General features: G+C 42.3%; 1 protein-coding gene across 3 annotated transcripts; it reads right to left on the bottom strand.

Annotated features, from left to right (window-relative positions):
• Positions 1-5,572: 5,572 nt before the first annotated feature.
• LOC102082702 (putative protein TPRXL) lies at positions 5,573-12,881 on the bottom strand. 3 transcript variants are annotated; one of them, XM_019364225.2, is made up of 5 exons: positions 11,764-12,881; positions 10,362-10,966; positions 8,527-8,655; positions 7,739-7,800; positions 5,573-6,956 (listed from the first exon to the last, which is right to left on the bottom strand). In XM_019364225.2, exons 1-4 carry the CDS (start codon positions 11,810-11,812, stop codon positions 7,750-7,752), a joined length of 834 nt encoding a protein of 277 aa, XP_019219770.1. In that variant the 5' UTR covers positions 11,813-12,881; the 3' UTR covers positions 5,573-6,956; positions 7,739-7,749. The 3 variants fall into 3 exon arrangements, with proteins under 3 accessions (XP_019219770.1, XP_025767122.1, XP_019219771.1); XM_025911337.1 differs by having other exon boundaries at positions 10,362-10,940; positions 11,765-12,881; XM_019364226.2 differs by lacking the exon at positions 7,739-7,800.
• Positions 12,882-13,108: the final 227 nt, after the last annotated feature.

The raw sequence follows: 13,108 nt of genomic DNA, 5'->3' as shown, positions 1-13,108 counted from the left end.
CAGATGCCTGATGGACAGACATATAGAAGGAACAGGAAGTTTCTAAGGCAGTAAGGGGACAATCAAAACGTGACACAGCAAAATGAGTGTGATAAAACACAGGGACAATGTGAGATAGACATGCAAAGTAAAAATGTCACTCCCACAGAGTTTCCAAGTTCCCCACCCAAAACAGCGAGTGGACATATTGTTTCCAAGCCCAGAAGGCTTATTGAGGAATAAAATGAACATTATGTTTTGAGTATATGCTTTGACCTAAAAAAAAAAAAAAAAAAAAACCATGGGAAGAAAAACAAATATGTTCACTAGAGAGAAATGTGAGTATGCCAAGAAGCATTTTTTTTTCTCCCTTTCTTTTTTTTCTACTGGTTATGGGCCTTGGGTCGTGTTGTGAGTTACTTTGCTGTTTGCCCCTGTTGTTGAAAAGAAAAAAGAAAAAAGGGGGATGTCATGATACGAGTGAACAGTTGTTGTTTAAGGTGCAGTTCATGTGGAAGCCACCGGAGGGTGGTGTGGAGACATAATAAAAAGTGATGGCAAAAACCTAAAAGACGGTGTCATGTCTGCTCCCTGAAGTAATATCGTAACATCAGGCGCTTCAGTAGATTACTCGCGCTATTAACAGCAGCCGATAGTTTTTTCTCCCCAGCACATAGCTTACATATTACTGTAATATTCTTGTCTGCTTGTTTAAGAAAAGTGAAGAGACGGGAATATGTCCACTTCATAAAACATCCACACGCTTCAGCCGAGTCCGACATCTTCCGCTTTAGAATACGACTATGCAGCAAACTGGCGCGAAATGCCGTGCAGCTGCACTACAGCGACGTTAAAGCGGCAGAGTTTACTTCTACGTTTAGAAGATAAATTATTGAAATTAAATAATGATATTCAGCGAGTTTAATTATTTTACAATGTAACGCAAGTACATTGTAAGTAACTGTAATTAAAATACCTAAAAATGAACAGTAATTAGTTACTCTACTTTTTCAGTGGAAAAGTATTTTAATTACAGTAACGCGTTACTTAGTAACGCATTACACCCAACACTGGTCCTGCTGTTGGATAATAATCATTTTATTAAAACTGTGAATCTTGCAGATTTATTCTAGTAGAGCCCAAGACGTTAAGTAAAGAGGTGAGATTCAAGTAAAACTGCTTTAAAATGCAATCTTGAGAATAAATAACTTCCTGTGCGCGGTGTGAACACGCCGCACTGTACAGGTGTACTAATCACGATGTTTGTGACCTGGCTCAGTTTCAGATAAGCAGCTGTGGTTGCAGTGGTTGGCCACACCTTTAACCAACGAAACCAGGAATGACGTCAGTTTGGATCAGAAGTGTTATCGCTTCCCTCCCAGGGTGGAGCCTTTCCATCCACAGTGCCTGAGGTGTACCACCCTCCCACTCTGTGTTTCACTACTTTCATACGTTTTGCAGGAGACGCTGCTGTCACACATGACTCTGTAATGGCCCGCAGTCCTGTCTAATACACTCACCTGGACCAGTCTCACTGGGATTCAATAGTCCTGACCTACATTTTGTTTTTACAAAAAGAGTAAAATTTCACACTGCTGCCAAGGCAGAGCTGCGCCTGAGCCAGATTTGGGGACACCCATGTGTGATTTTGAGCCGGGCTGCAGACCAACTTCTGTTTATATCTTTTCCTTAAAGTGTTCCAGTGCACAGGATAGGAGCATCATTTGTGCAGTAATAAGAGGAACCACTGGCCTCTGTGTGGTGTTGTAATGAAGACAATGGCATGACAGCATGATCTCTTGGTGTGTCTGACAGTTATAAATGAAGGCAAACAAATGCCAGCTCCTGTCCCACAGGGGAACAGCAGGGATGGTGGGTGTGGAAAGTCATGGAGAAGGTTCAATTCTTTTATAATCAGACACAGAAGCAGAGCCGAGAGGTGGCCGGAGGGCAGGCGCCGCACACACACCGTGTCGCTCAACACGTATCAAATCCCATTAGTCTGCTTAAATAATAACCTTGAATCCGACAGGAAAGTCTGAAAAACTGTTACAACGCCCAGCTTCATAGAAGGAATAAATCCAAACTGTTCCGGGTCCATTCCATGTAAAATCAATCAAATGTGGGTAAACTTTGAGGAGACATATTCAATTCAATTCAATTTTATTTATACAGCGCCAAATCACAACAACAGTCGCCTCAAGGCGCTTTGTATTGTAAGGCAGACCCTACAATAATATATACAGAGAAAAACCCACCAATCATATGACCCCCTATGAGCAAGCACTTTGGCGACAGTGGGAAGGAAAAACTCCCTTTTAACAGGAAGAAACCTCCGGCAGAACCAGGCTCAGGGATATCATTGTGTGGGCTCGGTGGCTGCTCAAATCAAATTATGTCATATTTGATGCCTTCTAGTCATAAATCCTTCTGCTTTCCTCTTTTAACGTAGCTCATGGCTGTGAAACAGCAACATTGATGGTCACGTGTTTTTATAAGAGTCTTTCTGCTGGACGCTAGATGACAAAGTTTGGTTTTAAATAATAAGCTGAACAAAACCGTCCCAGTCTGTACCTGGATGACCTGTAACTCTGTAACTGTTCAAAGTGTGAAGGTAACATTTTGCATGGCTTCGGTAAATATACTAAAGTTACTGTAGAAAAAACATCAGCTGATTCTGACGGTCAGGTGGGACCACAAACACGACTGGCAGAATATTTTGTGTGTATTTTATAAGATAAATATTTTTAACACTTAAATCCACTGAAATCATTTAGATTCATAGTTTTTTTTTATTGTTTTCCACGTTGAATAAAGCATCATTGTTCCATACACGAGGCCTTTGACGTCATCTGAGACAGCATCAAGTTCAACAGTGCGAGGCGTTCAGGTGCATCACTGCAGAAGGGGAAATCATTGAAATGATAAAGAAGAAAAATAAAACAGGAAGCTGGAAATACTGATGAGAACAATCATATGTAGCTGTATGTGTGTTCATGCTCCCTCTTACATACGTGGTATGTAAAAGCTCTTAAGTGGTGGATTTTTAAACTCACACCACTTATAGATATCTGCATAATATTATTCCATATTAACCTAACGTCACTGTTTACATCTTCTCGTCCACTGAAATCCTTTTTGTTTTTATTTCTTACAATTTCATAAGAATTCATAAGAAAGAGCAGCTGTTTTTAAAATTTAGATGAAAAGGATTTGTCCTACGTACTCGTCCATAGGTTGGTACTTGAAAGGAAAAGGACGACTTTTGGCTGCTCAATAAACTGAATGTGACTTTTTGAAAAGAGAAATTAATTAGATTGTGTAACAATGTTCCTGCCCTGACGTCAGCATCCATAGGGAGGTTTGTGGAAAGGCAGACACTCCCTTAGCGATGTCCAAGCTCGGGCCGTTGTGTTCCTCAGGTGAATAAAAAGTAAAAGTCAACAGAACGGTCGAGCCCTGTCGCCGTCATACGAGTTTCCTTTCAAAGCATTCGCTCAGGTGAGTCAGGCAGATGAATACTTATCAGCCTGTCGGTCATCATGAAACCTGAGCCCTTAAGTACATTACACATGTGTTATATCTAAGGGTGTTTAAAGCACTGAGGGCCTGACTTGTTTCCTGCTATGAGCTGTTAAAGCTGGATTTAGATTTAGAGTCCAGATTTGTCCAAACGACCCACCCAGCAAACATTTCCACCCTGGCCAACCGTCAGCTGACGTCTTCTCTCAGCATCGTCTTGGTTTAAAAATAGCTCAGAAATAAAAGTTGAGCTGATGGCAAAGAACCATTTGTGCCATTGGCAGGATGAGCTGTTTGTTCAAATATTGTTTCGTATTTTTTATTGATGGCTGATGTTTATGACACTTACATATGTCAGAAATATGAGGTATGTCTTTTTCTATAACTTGCTGTTCCAAGAGTATTTAAAAGTAGAATGGGAGGCAGAGCCTTCAGTTTTCAGGCCCCTCTTCTGTGGAACCAGCTTCCAGTTTGGATTCAGGAGACAGACACCAAGGTTATTATCGTTAACGAAAACTAACGAAATAACGAAAACTAGAAGTGAAAAAACATTTTCGTTAACGGAAATAAAAATAAAAACAAAAAAAGGAAAACTAACTAAAACTGTAATGAGTGTTCACAAAACTAACTAAAATTAACTGAATTTATAGCAAAAATGCGTTTAGTTTTCATTGATGTGTGCGTGTCATACAATAGTCAAGGGTGAAAAAGAAGTTTAGTTTCCAGGTCTTTTTCTTGCTGTGTCTCATTATGCCAGCAGGTGGCAGTACGTTAGTCGAGTCGTCTGTGTTGCTGCTCCGTCCACGCGCAGAATCACGTCAGGAAAAGTCTGGAGAAAGCGCCAGTCCAATTTGGGATTACTTTGAATATGACTGTGTTTTGGATAAAGCAAGTGTCTTGTAGTGGAAAGAGACAAATTATGAGGGACATTTCTAAAAGGAAAAAAATCCCACAAACCTTAAAGTGCACTTGAAAAGCTCACACAAGAAGGCTAACCTAGCTTACCTGGAGAAGGTAAGGGAGCACACTCAACCCTCATCCCCAGAAACAGAAGCTAACCCCAGGCAAGGCAGCGTGATGCATCCCGAGACAACAGGACTGGGATATCTACATAACTGTGTGAGTCAATTGCCTTAACACCCGGTGCTGCAAGAGTTAATAGTCTCATTGGGGCCAAGATATACATTTTATAGTTGCCTGGTATCAATGGTTGTTCATCTGCCTTTATTTATTTAAAGAACCCATAGGTGGGAACGTGAGTTGTCTAATCAAAACTAAACTGAAACTAAGGATTTTCAAAAAAAATTAAAACTAAACTAGCAAACAATTGGTAAAAACTAATTAAAACTAATATAAAATTTAAAATCTGAAGTCAAAACGAAATAAAAATAAAAACTAATGAAAATTGCAAAACTATTAAAACCCTGACAGACACTATCTCTACTTTCAAGATTAGGCTTCAAACTTTCCTTTTTGCTAAAGCATATAGTTAGGGCTGGACCAGGTGACCCTGAATCCTCCCTTAGTTATGCTGCAACAGGTGTAGGCTGCCGGGGGATTCCCATGATGCACTGGGTGTTTCTTCTTCACTCACTATGTGTTAATAGACCTCTCTGCATCGAATCATATCTGTTATTAACCTCTGTCTCTCTTCCACAGCATGTCTTTATCCTGTTTTCCTTCTCTCACCCCAACCAGTCGCAGCAGATGGCCCCGCCCCTCCCTGAGCCTGGTTCTGCCGGAGGTTTCTTCCTGTTAAAAGGGAGTTTTTCCTTCCCACTGTCGCCAAAGTGCTTGCTCATAGGGGGTCATATGATTGTTGGGTTTTTCTCTGTATGTATTACTGTAGGGTCGACCTTACAATAGAAAACACCTTGAGGCGACTGTTGTGATTTGGCGCTGTGTAAATAAGATTGAACTGAATTGAAGGCTTCATCTTTAACATGGTATCTTCTACCTTCTACATTTAGATGAATATACAATATTGATGCTGTGGAAACGATGTGTTAAAGTTAAACAAAGACAAACTTGTAACAAGATAAATAGACATGATGGAAAACAACTATACAAGAAACTTTTGCAGATTTGTTTATTCAGATAAAATATAAAAGATTTAAAAAAGCCCAGAGAAATGGAAACCTAAAACGAGAGAGCGTGTTTCTCTTCGCTGGTAACAGTTGCTGTGATGCTGACTCAGTTCAGAGCCCATCCCAGTCTCTTTATGTTGATATCTGCTTTATCACTCCTGCTAAACGCTCCCAAGTTCATACATTCCTCCGCCCGCTCCACGTCCGCCTTCTCTTTCTGTCTTTGTGACCGAGCTGCTTTGTTGGAAAGAATAAACTTAGACTTTCGTTTGAAAAGATGAATCAAACCTCAAACAATGAGGATTTGCTTTCAGGCCACGATTGTCCCGCTGCAAACATAACAAACAAAAAAGTGGGACATGGGAGCCGCTGCCAAACCAACACACGCAACAGAAGCACAAATAACAGCAGAAGTTATTACCAGGAAATAAAAACATGGGGAAAAGATGCATTAGCGTTTGTTTTTTTTGTTTTTTTAAAAACCCTCAATGGGTTTTGAGTTGGTGAGTGTTTGTGAGCTGTAGCTTCAGTTTGCTGTTCTTAGCTGACAGAAGTGGCACCCGGTGTGGTCGCCTGCTGCTGAAGCCCATCGGCTTCGGGCTTCGACGTGTAACGAGCGGACGCTGGAGTGACCGTTGCCTTTATCAGCTCAAAGCAGTCCATTCTCCTTGGACCTCTGGCGGTGTCTCCCAGCTGCTCACTGGGTGTTTTCTCGTTTTGGGACCGTTCTCTGTGAACTTAGAGATGCTGCTGTGAGAAAGTCCCAGCACATCTCCCCTTTTTGAAATGCTCAGACCAAGAACTCGACCAAGGCCACTTAAATCACTTCAGCCTGGCTTGAGCATGTCCAGATGTGTGAACACACTGAGTTGGAGCCATGTGATTGGCTGATTAGATATTTGGATGAGCCTAACTGGTGTACCTAATGCAATGGCAAGTGTACATCCTGTCGCAAAAACTGACAAAAGATAATCTAAAGTAATCTAACCTAACGATAGTCACAACATCAACGTAGGAATTCAAAATAATGTGAAATGATTTGGATTTTTCAGAGAAAACAAAGTAATACTGGTCAAACAGACAGAAGGAATGAAAATCAGAGACAAACATGTAAAGTTTGTGTTGTAATTATGATGACATGATAAACATATAACAAAAGTAAAATATAAATGACACCCTAAATCCACCGATCAGTGTAACTCCGTGTTTCTGATTTTCCCTTCAGACAATAAATTAATGTCCATGACATTAAAACAGTAATTATGACAGATGTTCGTAAAAAAGACTGAGAGATACAAAGTAAACGTGTTGAGTTGGTCGATGAGCGGGCGTCCGTGTTTAGCTCCTCATCGGCCGCTCGGTCTGCTCCTGAAAAAGATCGACAACCGGATGAGTATCGAGATTATTCAAGCAGCACTCGTTCCTCATTTATTCACCAATAACACAACAACTGTGGGCGGATGCAGTCAATATTATCTTAATTATTGATTTTGGAAAGTGGCAGTAAGTGTCATAAATCCTACGCCTGTTATCGGCGTTTGCAGATAAAATAACTGTTAGTGTCACAAAGGGGAAAAGGTGGTGAATGTAAACTGTGACCGGCAGTAATGATTTACAGACGTATGAAAAGGCGGCGTTACTTTACCCAGCGCGTGCTGATAACAAGAGCTAACGTATTTTAGTGCCTGGGTTTTTAAAAATATTTAGTAAAGTCAATATCCACTCAACCCTTGTTTGTCCAATTCCTTTCAGTCATAGTCACTTTATTAAATTACGGGAAGGTTCGACCTGGATTTCTTTACATTTCCTGTTTAAACTTCAGTTAACTGTGACTATCCCAGTCCACGAGCTGTCACTCTGCGTCCACGGGACCTTCTGGGACATTTCAGTGCAGGACTCACTGTAAACTTTTATTCCATTATTTTATTCCAGATAACATGAGCGGTGCAGAGGCTGGAGTTTTTATTTACCAGCAGAGTCTAAGAGAAGATCAGAGTGAGACGAGACTAATGTAAATCTCGTCTCCTGCAGGGAATGAGCAGAGAACGGGCTCGAATGAGACGTTTTCCCAGGCGTCACGTTAGCGCACACAAGGACGCAGCCGGCGCACTCTCTGCTGTGTGTCTGCGCCTTCAGCTTCAAATACACACCTCTATGTTTGTCAGGACATTGTTGTAATCTTCCCTTCGAGAACATTTGGGTTGTTCACCTCCTGAAAGACAATAGCTTTTAGAAGGGTCCTCACAAGCAAGGGTCAAAAGCTGCAGTTTCTCTAACGTCCACTAGAGGTGCCAGCAGTCATGTTTAGAGCCTGATACAAAATGTGTCATGCCACTATGATGAGACTGAGATATGATGAGACTGAGATATGATGAGACTGATATATGATGAGATTCTGCATTTTTACAGGCTAACATAGCTAGCGTAGCATGAGCTGATAACGCAGCGCTCCACCTTCTCGTCCACATGTGGTCACGCTGACGGATGGTCAGAGTTCAAAGCCAATCGATGATGTCACAACATCTGTGTCCGCTGTCTCAGGTCAGTCATCGCGTGTTAAATTAGGTCTGTAGTTAACACGTTAGAGACTTTTAGATATTGTCATCTAATGTTGATGCAGTTTGTTAATGGTTTACTTTAACAATTATGAAATGTGTGTTCATTCATGAGGATAATCCCACTGAATTTGTATGCAGATTATTTTCTCCATGAGCTTTTTGCTGAGGGAACCAGGATGATGCTAACTTCTGAGCTGGCCTATGAAAAACCAGTGACAAATATCCAATATGGACACTGGCAGTGTGAGGTGTCCTCACGAGCACCAGGGGCAGACTGGCGGGTGCCCTCTGAGGACTTCCAAGTGGTTACTGAGGCCCTCTTTGTGAGGACTTGAGTAATTTTACGTGAACGTTTCAAATATCTGTAAGTTTGAACTCACGTATGATCTCCCATTGGTGGCTTCAAAGCGCCCGTGAGTGGTGTAGAGAGGGATGTCGTCTCTGCTGTTCAGGTGGTCGTAGGGACTGAAGCCTTGGGAGCGCCCCCTGTAGCAGCAGCACCACACCAGCTGGAGAGACAAAACAGTTATCCTGACTCAGTCTGAATGTTTAAAATCCACAGTGATGATGAAAGGAGGAAGCTTATTAAACACGAGTTATGTTTGCTGTGTGCAAATACACATGGCCATCAGGCAGAAACTTAGACTGTCTACCGAGGGCGCTCGAGCCAATCAGTCTTTATTATTATTGTTGCCACATAAATGCACAGAATCAGTCTCAGATTTTGTGTGAATTCAGTGAACCCTGAGTCAGTAGTTTATCTCCAAATGGAGCCACAAAACGCTCTGACTTTGGTCCAGCTCCGGGGCAAATGCTAAATGCTGGTGTCGTGTTTCGCTCACGATGGTTGCTCTCGCAGCGAAGAATAAAAGTCCTGTAGTCCTCGTCCATGAGTCAGAAGTGTGGTGTTTCTTATAATCGCTCAAACCTCGGGGGAATTTGCCTTTTGCTTTTCTTTCTTTCTTTTTTCTGCTGCCTCAGATTTCTCAGTGAGCAAAAAAAGTTTAGGATTTAGTTAAAATGTAAAATTGGTGCTGATAAAAATCTACAGGGTGACCGATGATTGAATTAACAGCAAGTCATAAAGAACATGCAGGACTCAAATAACGACCACAGCACTCTGGAGGAAGGACGTGCTGAGACCACAGCAGGCTGCAGATGTCACCAGCATGTTTCAGACGTCGCACTTTGATTACTGGGATGGAAAGCTCAGCAAACTTGTGTTGATTTCTTTGTGGTTAAAAAAAGGAACTGACTGCAGTAACTTTGAAGACAAAGAGGATATTTAAAACTAGACGGAAAGAAAGCGGAGAAGCCTAAAGACCTGCGAAACGCTTTGTAAGGTAATAACTGGTTTGGTCTCAGGCCCGAGGATCTGATACACTGCACAGATTGTTCAATTTGTGCTCTAATTACAGCAATGTCATCATGTTGCCCAGCAACCACCGACCAACAGGATAACATTACATTTATTTAGCAATTCTTTAGATAGAAAACAGAGAAACATTTTATTATTTTAATTTCATAACATTTACGTCTAATTTAACTTTAATGTTATGATATATGACATTTGATGCTGGCATGCTGCCTGGTAACCACCTAACAATGAACTATAATGGCATTTATGATGCTAAATGTGACAGTAGATCAAAATGACCTTAAATGATGGAAATAATAAGTCAGGTGTCATGGATGCAGGAAACGTCCAGATTCTGTCTGTACAAAAGAGGCTTTACCAAACTTTACCAAACAAACTGCTGATTGACTCCTGTTAGAATGGAAAAAATATTCTTTTAACAATACTGAATTTTGTACAGGCTGAGTCTCTTAGAGGACCCACTGTGAGGCAGCAGTGCTGTGACTGTGGGGTACCCTTTAAAAACCAAAGGGCCAAAGTGCACCTGTGTAAAGGAAACACTTGATTCGCAGTTTAAGAAAATAAACTTGAGTGAATTTAAAATGTGACCATGCCTCGACCTAATGAGGCCAGAACGTGATGCCAAAGGATGCTTTGGGCGTGTCTGTGAGATGCAGCTTTGATAAAATGCTGGTATTTGAAACCCTGGCAGTTACCAAGTGTGGCGCAGTCCCTGAACGCACCGCGGAGCAGAACGGATGCAGTGTGTTGGTCTCCATGTTTGCTGTGATGGATTGTGGGGTGTCTATAAAGATGTGATTTGACTTCCTGGGGTGAAGGTGAACTGTGTGCACTCACCAGTCCGATCAGCAGCAGGAGCAGCAGCAGCAAAACCACAGCCGCCAGGACCAGCAGAGCTATGCCCCACCCAGGAACCCCCGCACTACTGCTGGCCGCAGACGCCGCCGTGCTCGGAGTTGTGATCGACTGGTTTGTGGCCGTTCCGTTGCTTGCTGTGGTAGGGGAGGATGTCGCGGAGGAATGGGTGTTGGTGCCGTTACCGGGCGGAGCCGTTGTAGAGGTTGCATTGTTTGTTGTTGTGTTTGCAGGTGAGCTGTTCTGCGGGGTCGTGAGCGTTCCGGTGATATTCGGAGAGGCGGTCGTCGAGTTCATCCCCTCTGCGGTGGTGTTGGTGGTACTGGAAGCAGATGCGCTGTTGGCGGTACTGGAAGCAGATGCGCTGTTGGTGATACTGGGAGCAGATGCGCTGTTGGTGGTACTGGAAGCAGATGCGCTGTTGGCGGTACTGGGAGCAGATGCGCTGTTGGCGGTACTGGAAGCAGATGCGCTGTTGGCGGTACTGGAAGCAGATACGCTGTTGGCGGTACTGGGAGCAGATGCGCTGTTGGCGGTACTGGGAGCAGATGTGCTGTTGGCGGTACTGGGAGCAGATGTGCTGTTGTCTGTCAAGTTTGTTTCAGAGGCCACAAATGGAACAAGAACAGTTTTTAAATGGGTGTGAAACAAGCTGATGAATTTCACACTGCAGAGCTCAGTAAACACTGATGAGTCTGTCTGTCTATTCAGAACGTGAGTATTGAACATTTAAAAAGCTGAACACAGTGGATCTTTGAAGCATCAACATCCAAACTGACCCAGTTATTAACAGTTATAACCATCAGATCACTTCTTTCACACTAACAGCTGTTAAACACCAAATAAAACAGAGATTGAGTCTGTAACATCTTTCCCCCCCAATGAGGCTTCACCACCACACGTGAAGCCGCACAAATATCTGATGGTTCTCTCACATGCTGAGATTTGCTGTTTTTTGAGGTTAAAATAATAATAATGAAGTAAATGATGAAGACAACAGACTGTAGAAAGGCAAACTGTGCTGCACTGAAACATGAGACAGACGTCACAGTAAGGTGAATCTCAGGGTTCGAGGCCGATGCTCACACACAAAAGAAGTTTGAAGACTGAATTAAACTATTTCTGGACAGTTTATCAATCAGCAGGTTAATAAATGATGGAAACACTCAGACCGAGTCCACTCAGCTCCAGACCGTCGCTAAACTAAAGGACTATTCTTTCTCTTTTATATCTATGACAGCTTTTGTTTCCATTGTTTAACATGTTTGTGTTCCTCTGATGCTCGATTTCTATTTTGTTTCGAGTCTGAGACAGAACATTTGGAAAAGAGTAAAACAGAAGATGTAAAAACTGCAAAGGTGTAGTTTAGGTGTAGTTTTCCAACCTGAGGCGGTGAGGCTGAGAGCGAGGCAGAGCACGAGCAGTTTCTCCATCTTTCTGCAGGAAATCCGAAAGTTTGTGACAAAGATCTCAGTGTGAGCGGCTGCCGGAGTCTGTTTCCATCCAGAGAAAGACTCCTTTATACACCCGCCTCACCTGCACACAGGTGGGGGAGAGGGGGGGAGGGGCTGCGTTCCTCCGCCTTCCAACATGCCATTGGGTTTCAGCAACAGCAGAGCTCCACTCTGTGGTCACAGCCCAGTTTCCTGTTTCTCCCACTGTTTCATTCTTATTTGTCTGTTTGTGCAGCTGTTTAAACCTGAGAGATAAAAAACAACCCAAACGAGGAATCTCTGATGGAGTGTGCTGACACGGAACGCTGCAGCTTTAGGGATGGATCCATAACATCATAGAGCAATATGGAAATAAACGCACATTCACCAGCTTCAGCAGCCCGTTAAGTGTAGATTGTACAGAGGTGTGTTTGTGACACACAGTTTTTCAGATATGTGTCAAAGCATGTGGAAAAAACAGTCTAAGATTTTACTCTTCAATTTATCTTTCAACTCATCTTTGTTTATTTTAACTTTTACCTTCATAAATTATTACATGTGGGATTAAAACAGTAGGTTTAGGAGGAACTGTCGCTCGACACTGAAGGTGGAAGCGTTGCCAGGTTTCGCCGGCTGGCTTCGGGAGACGTCAGGTTTGCTGGACGAGGACGGGTGGAGCCGTTTGTTTGTACTTTATACGTCAGGTTCAATAAATGAGATTTTCTGGTTTCACTGAAGTTGACATAAACTTTGGGCTGTTGTTGCTGTTTTGTGCGTAGCTGTGATTGATGCATCACAAAATTGGTAAATTTATGAGGAACAAATGCTTGTTTTCAGTCAAGGAGAAATATCACGTCACTTTTCAGGCTTGAGGTGGAAGGTAACACTTCAACGCTTGGAACAATAACAAGAAATGTTGAAATTCAGGCGTGTTTCCAGTTTTCCACAAGAAGAAATATGAGTGGACATTAGTGCTGCAGCTCATGATGATTCTATCGATTAATCAAGTAATTGGACAAGAAACACTTTTGTGTCATTGAAGAGGACTAAGAAATATTCAAAACCGAAAACAGCAGGTATTTAAAAGTTTAAAGTTTTAAGGAGACGCTGCCACATTGTAAAAGTTGAGCTGCACAAAGTTTCTGATTGTTTTCTTTTTAGTGTAAAAATAATGATTATAATAAATAGTTTTCTTCTGCTTATGCAGGAAAAACAAGAGTTGTGACAGTGTGTGTGTTTGTGAGTGTGTGTGTGTGTGCGTGTGTGTGTGGTTGAGTTTGTGTGTGTGTGTGTGCG

Source organism: Oreochromis niloticus, linkage group LG11, assembly GCF_001858045.2.
Source record: "Oreochromis niloticus isolate F11D_XX linkage group LG11, O_niloticus_UMD_NMBU, whole genome shotgun sequence".
In the NCBI taxonomy this organism is placed as follows: Eukaryota; Metazoa; Chordata; class Actinopteri; order Cichliformes; family Cichlidae; genus Oreochromis; species Oreochromis niloticus.
This window is presented reverse-complemented; position numbering and strand designations above follow the sequence as displayed.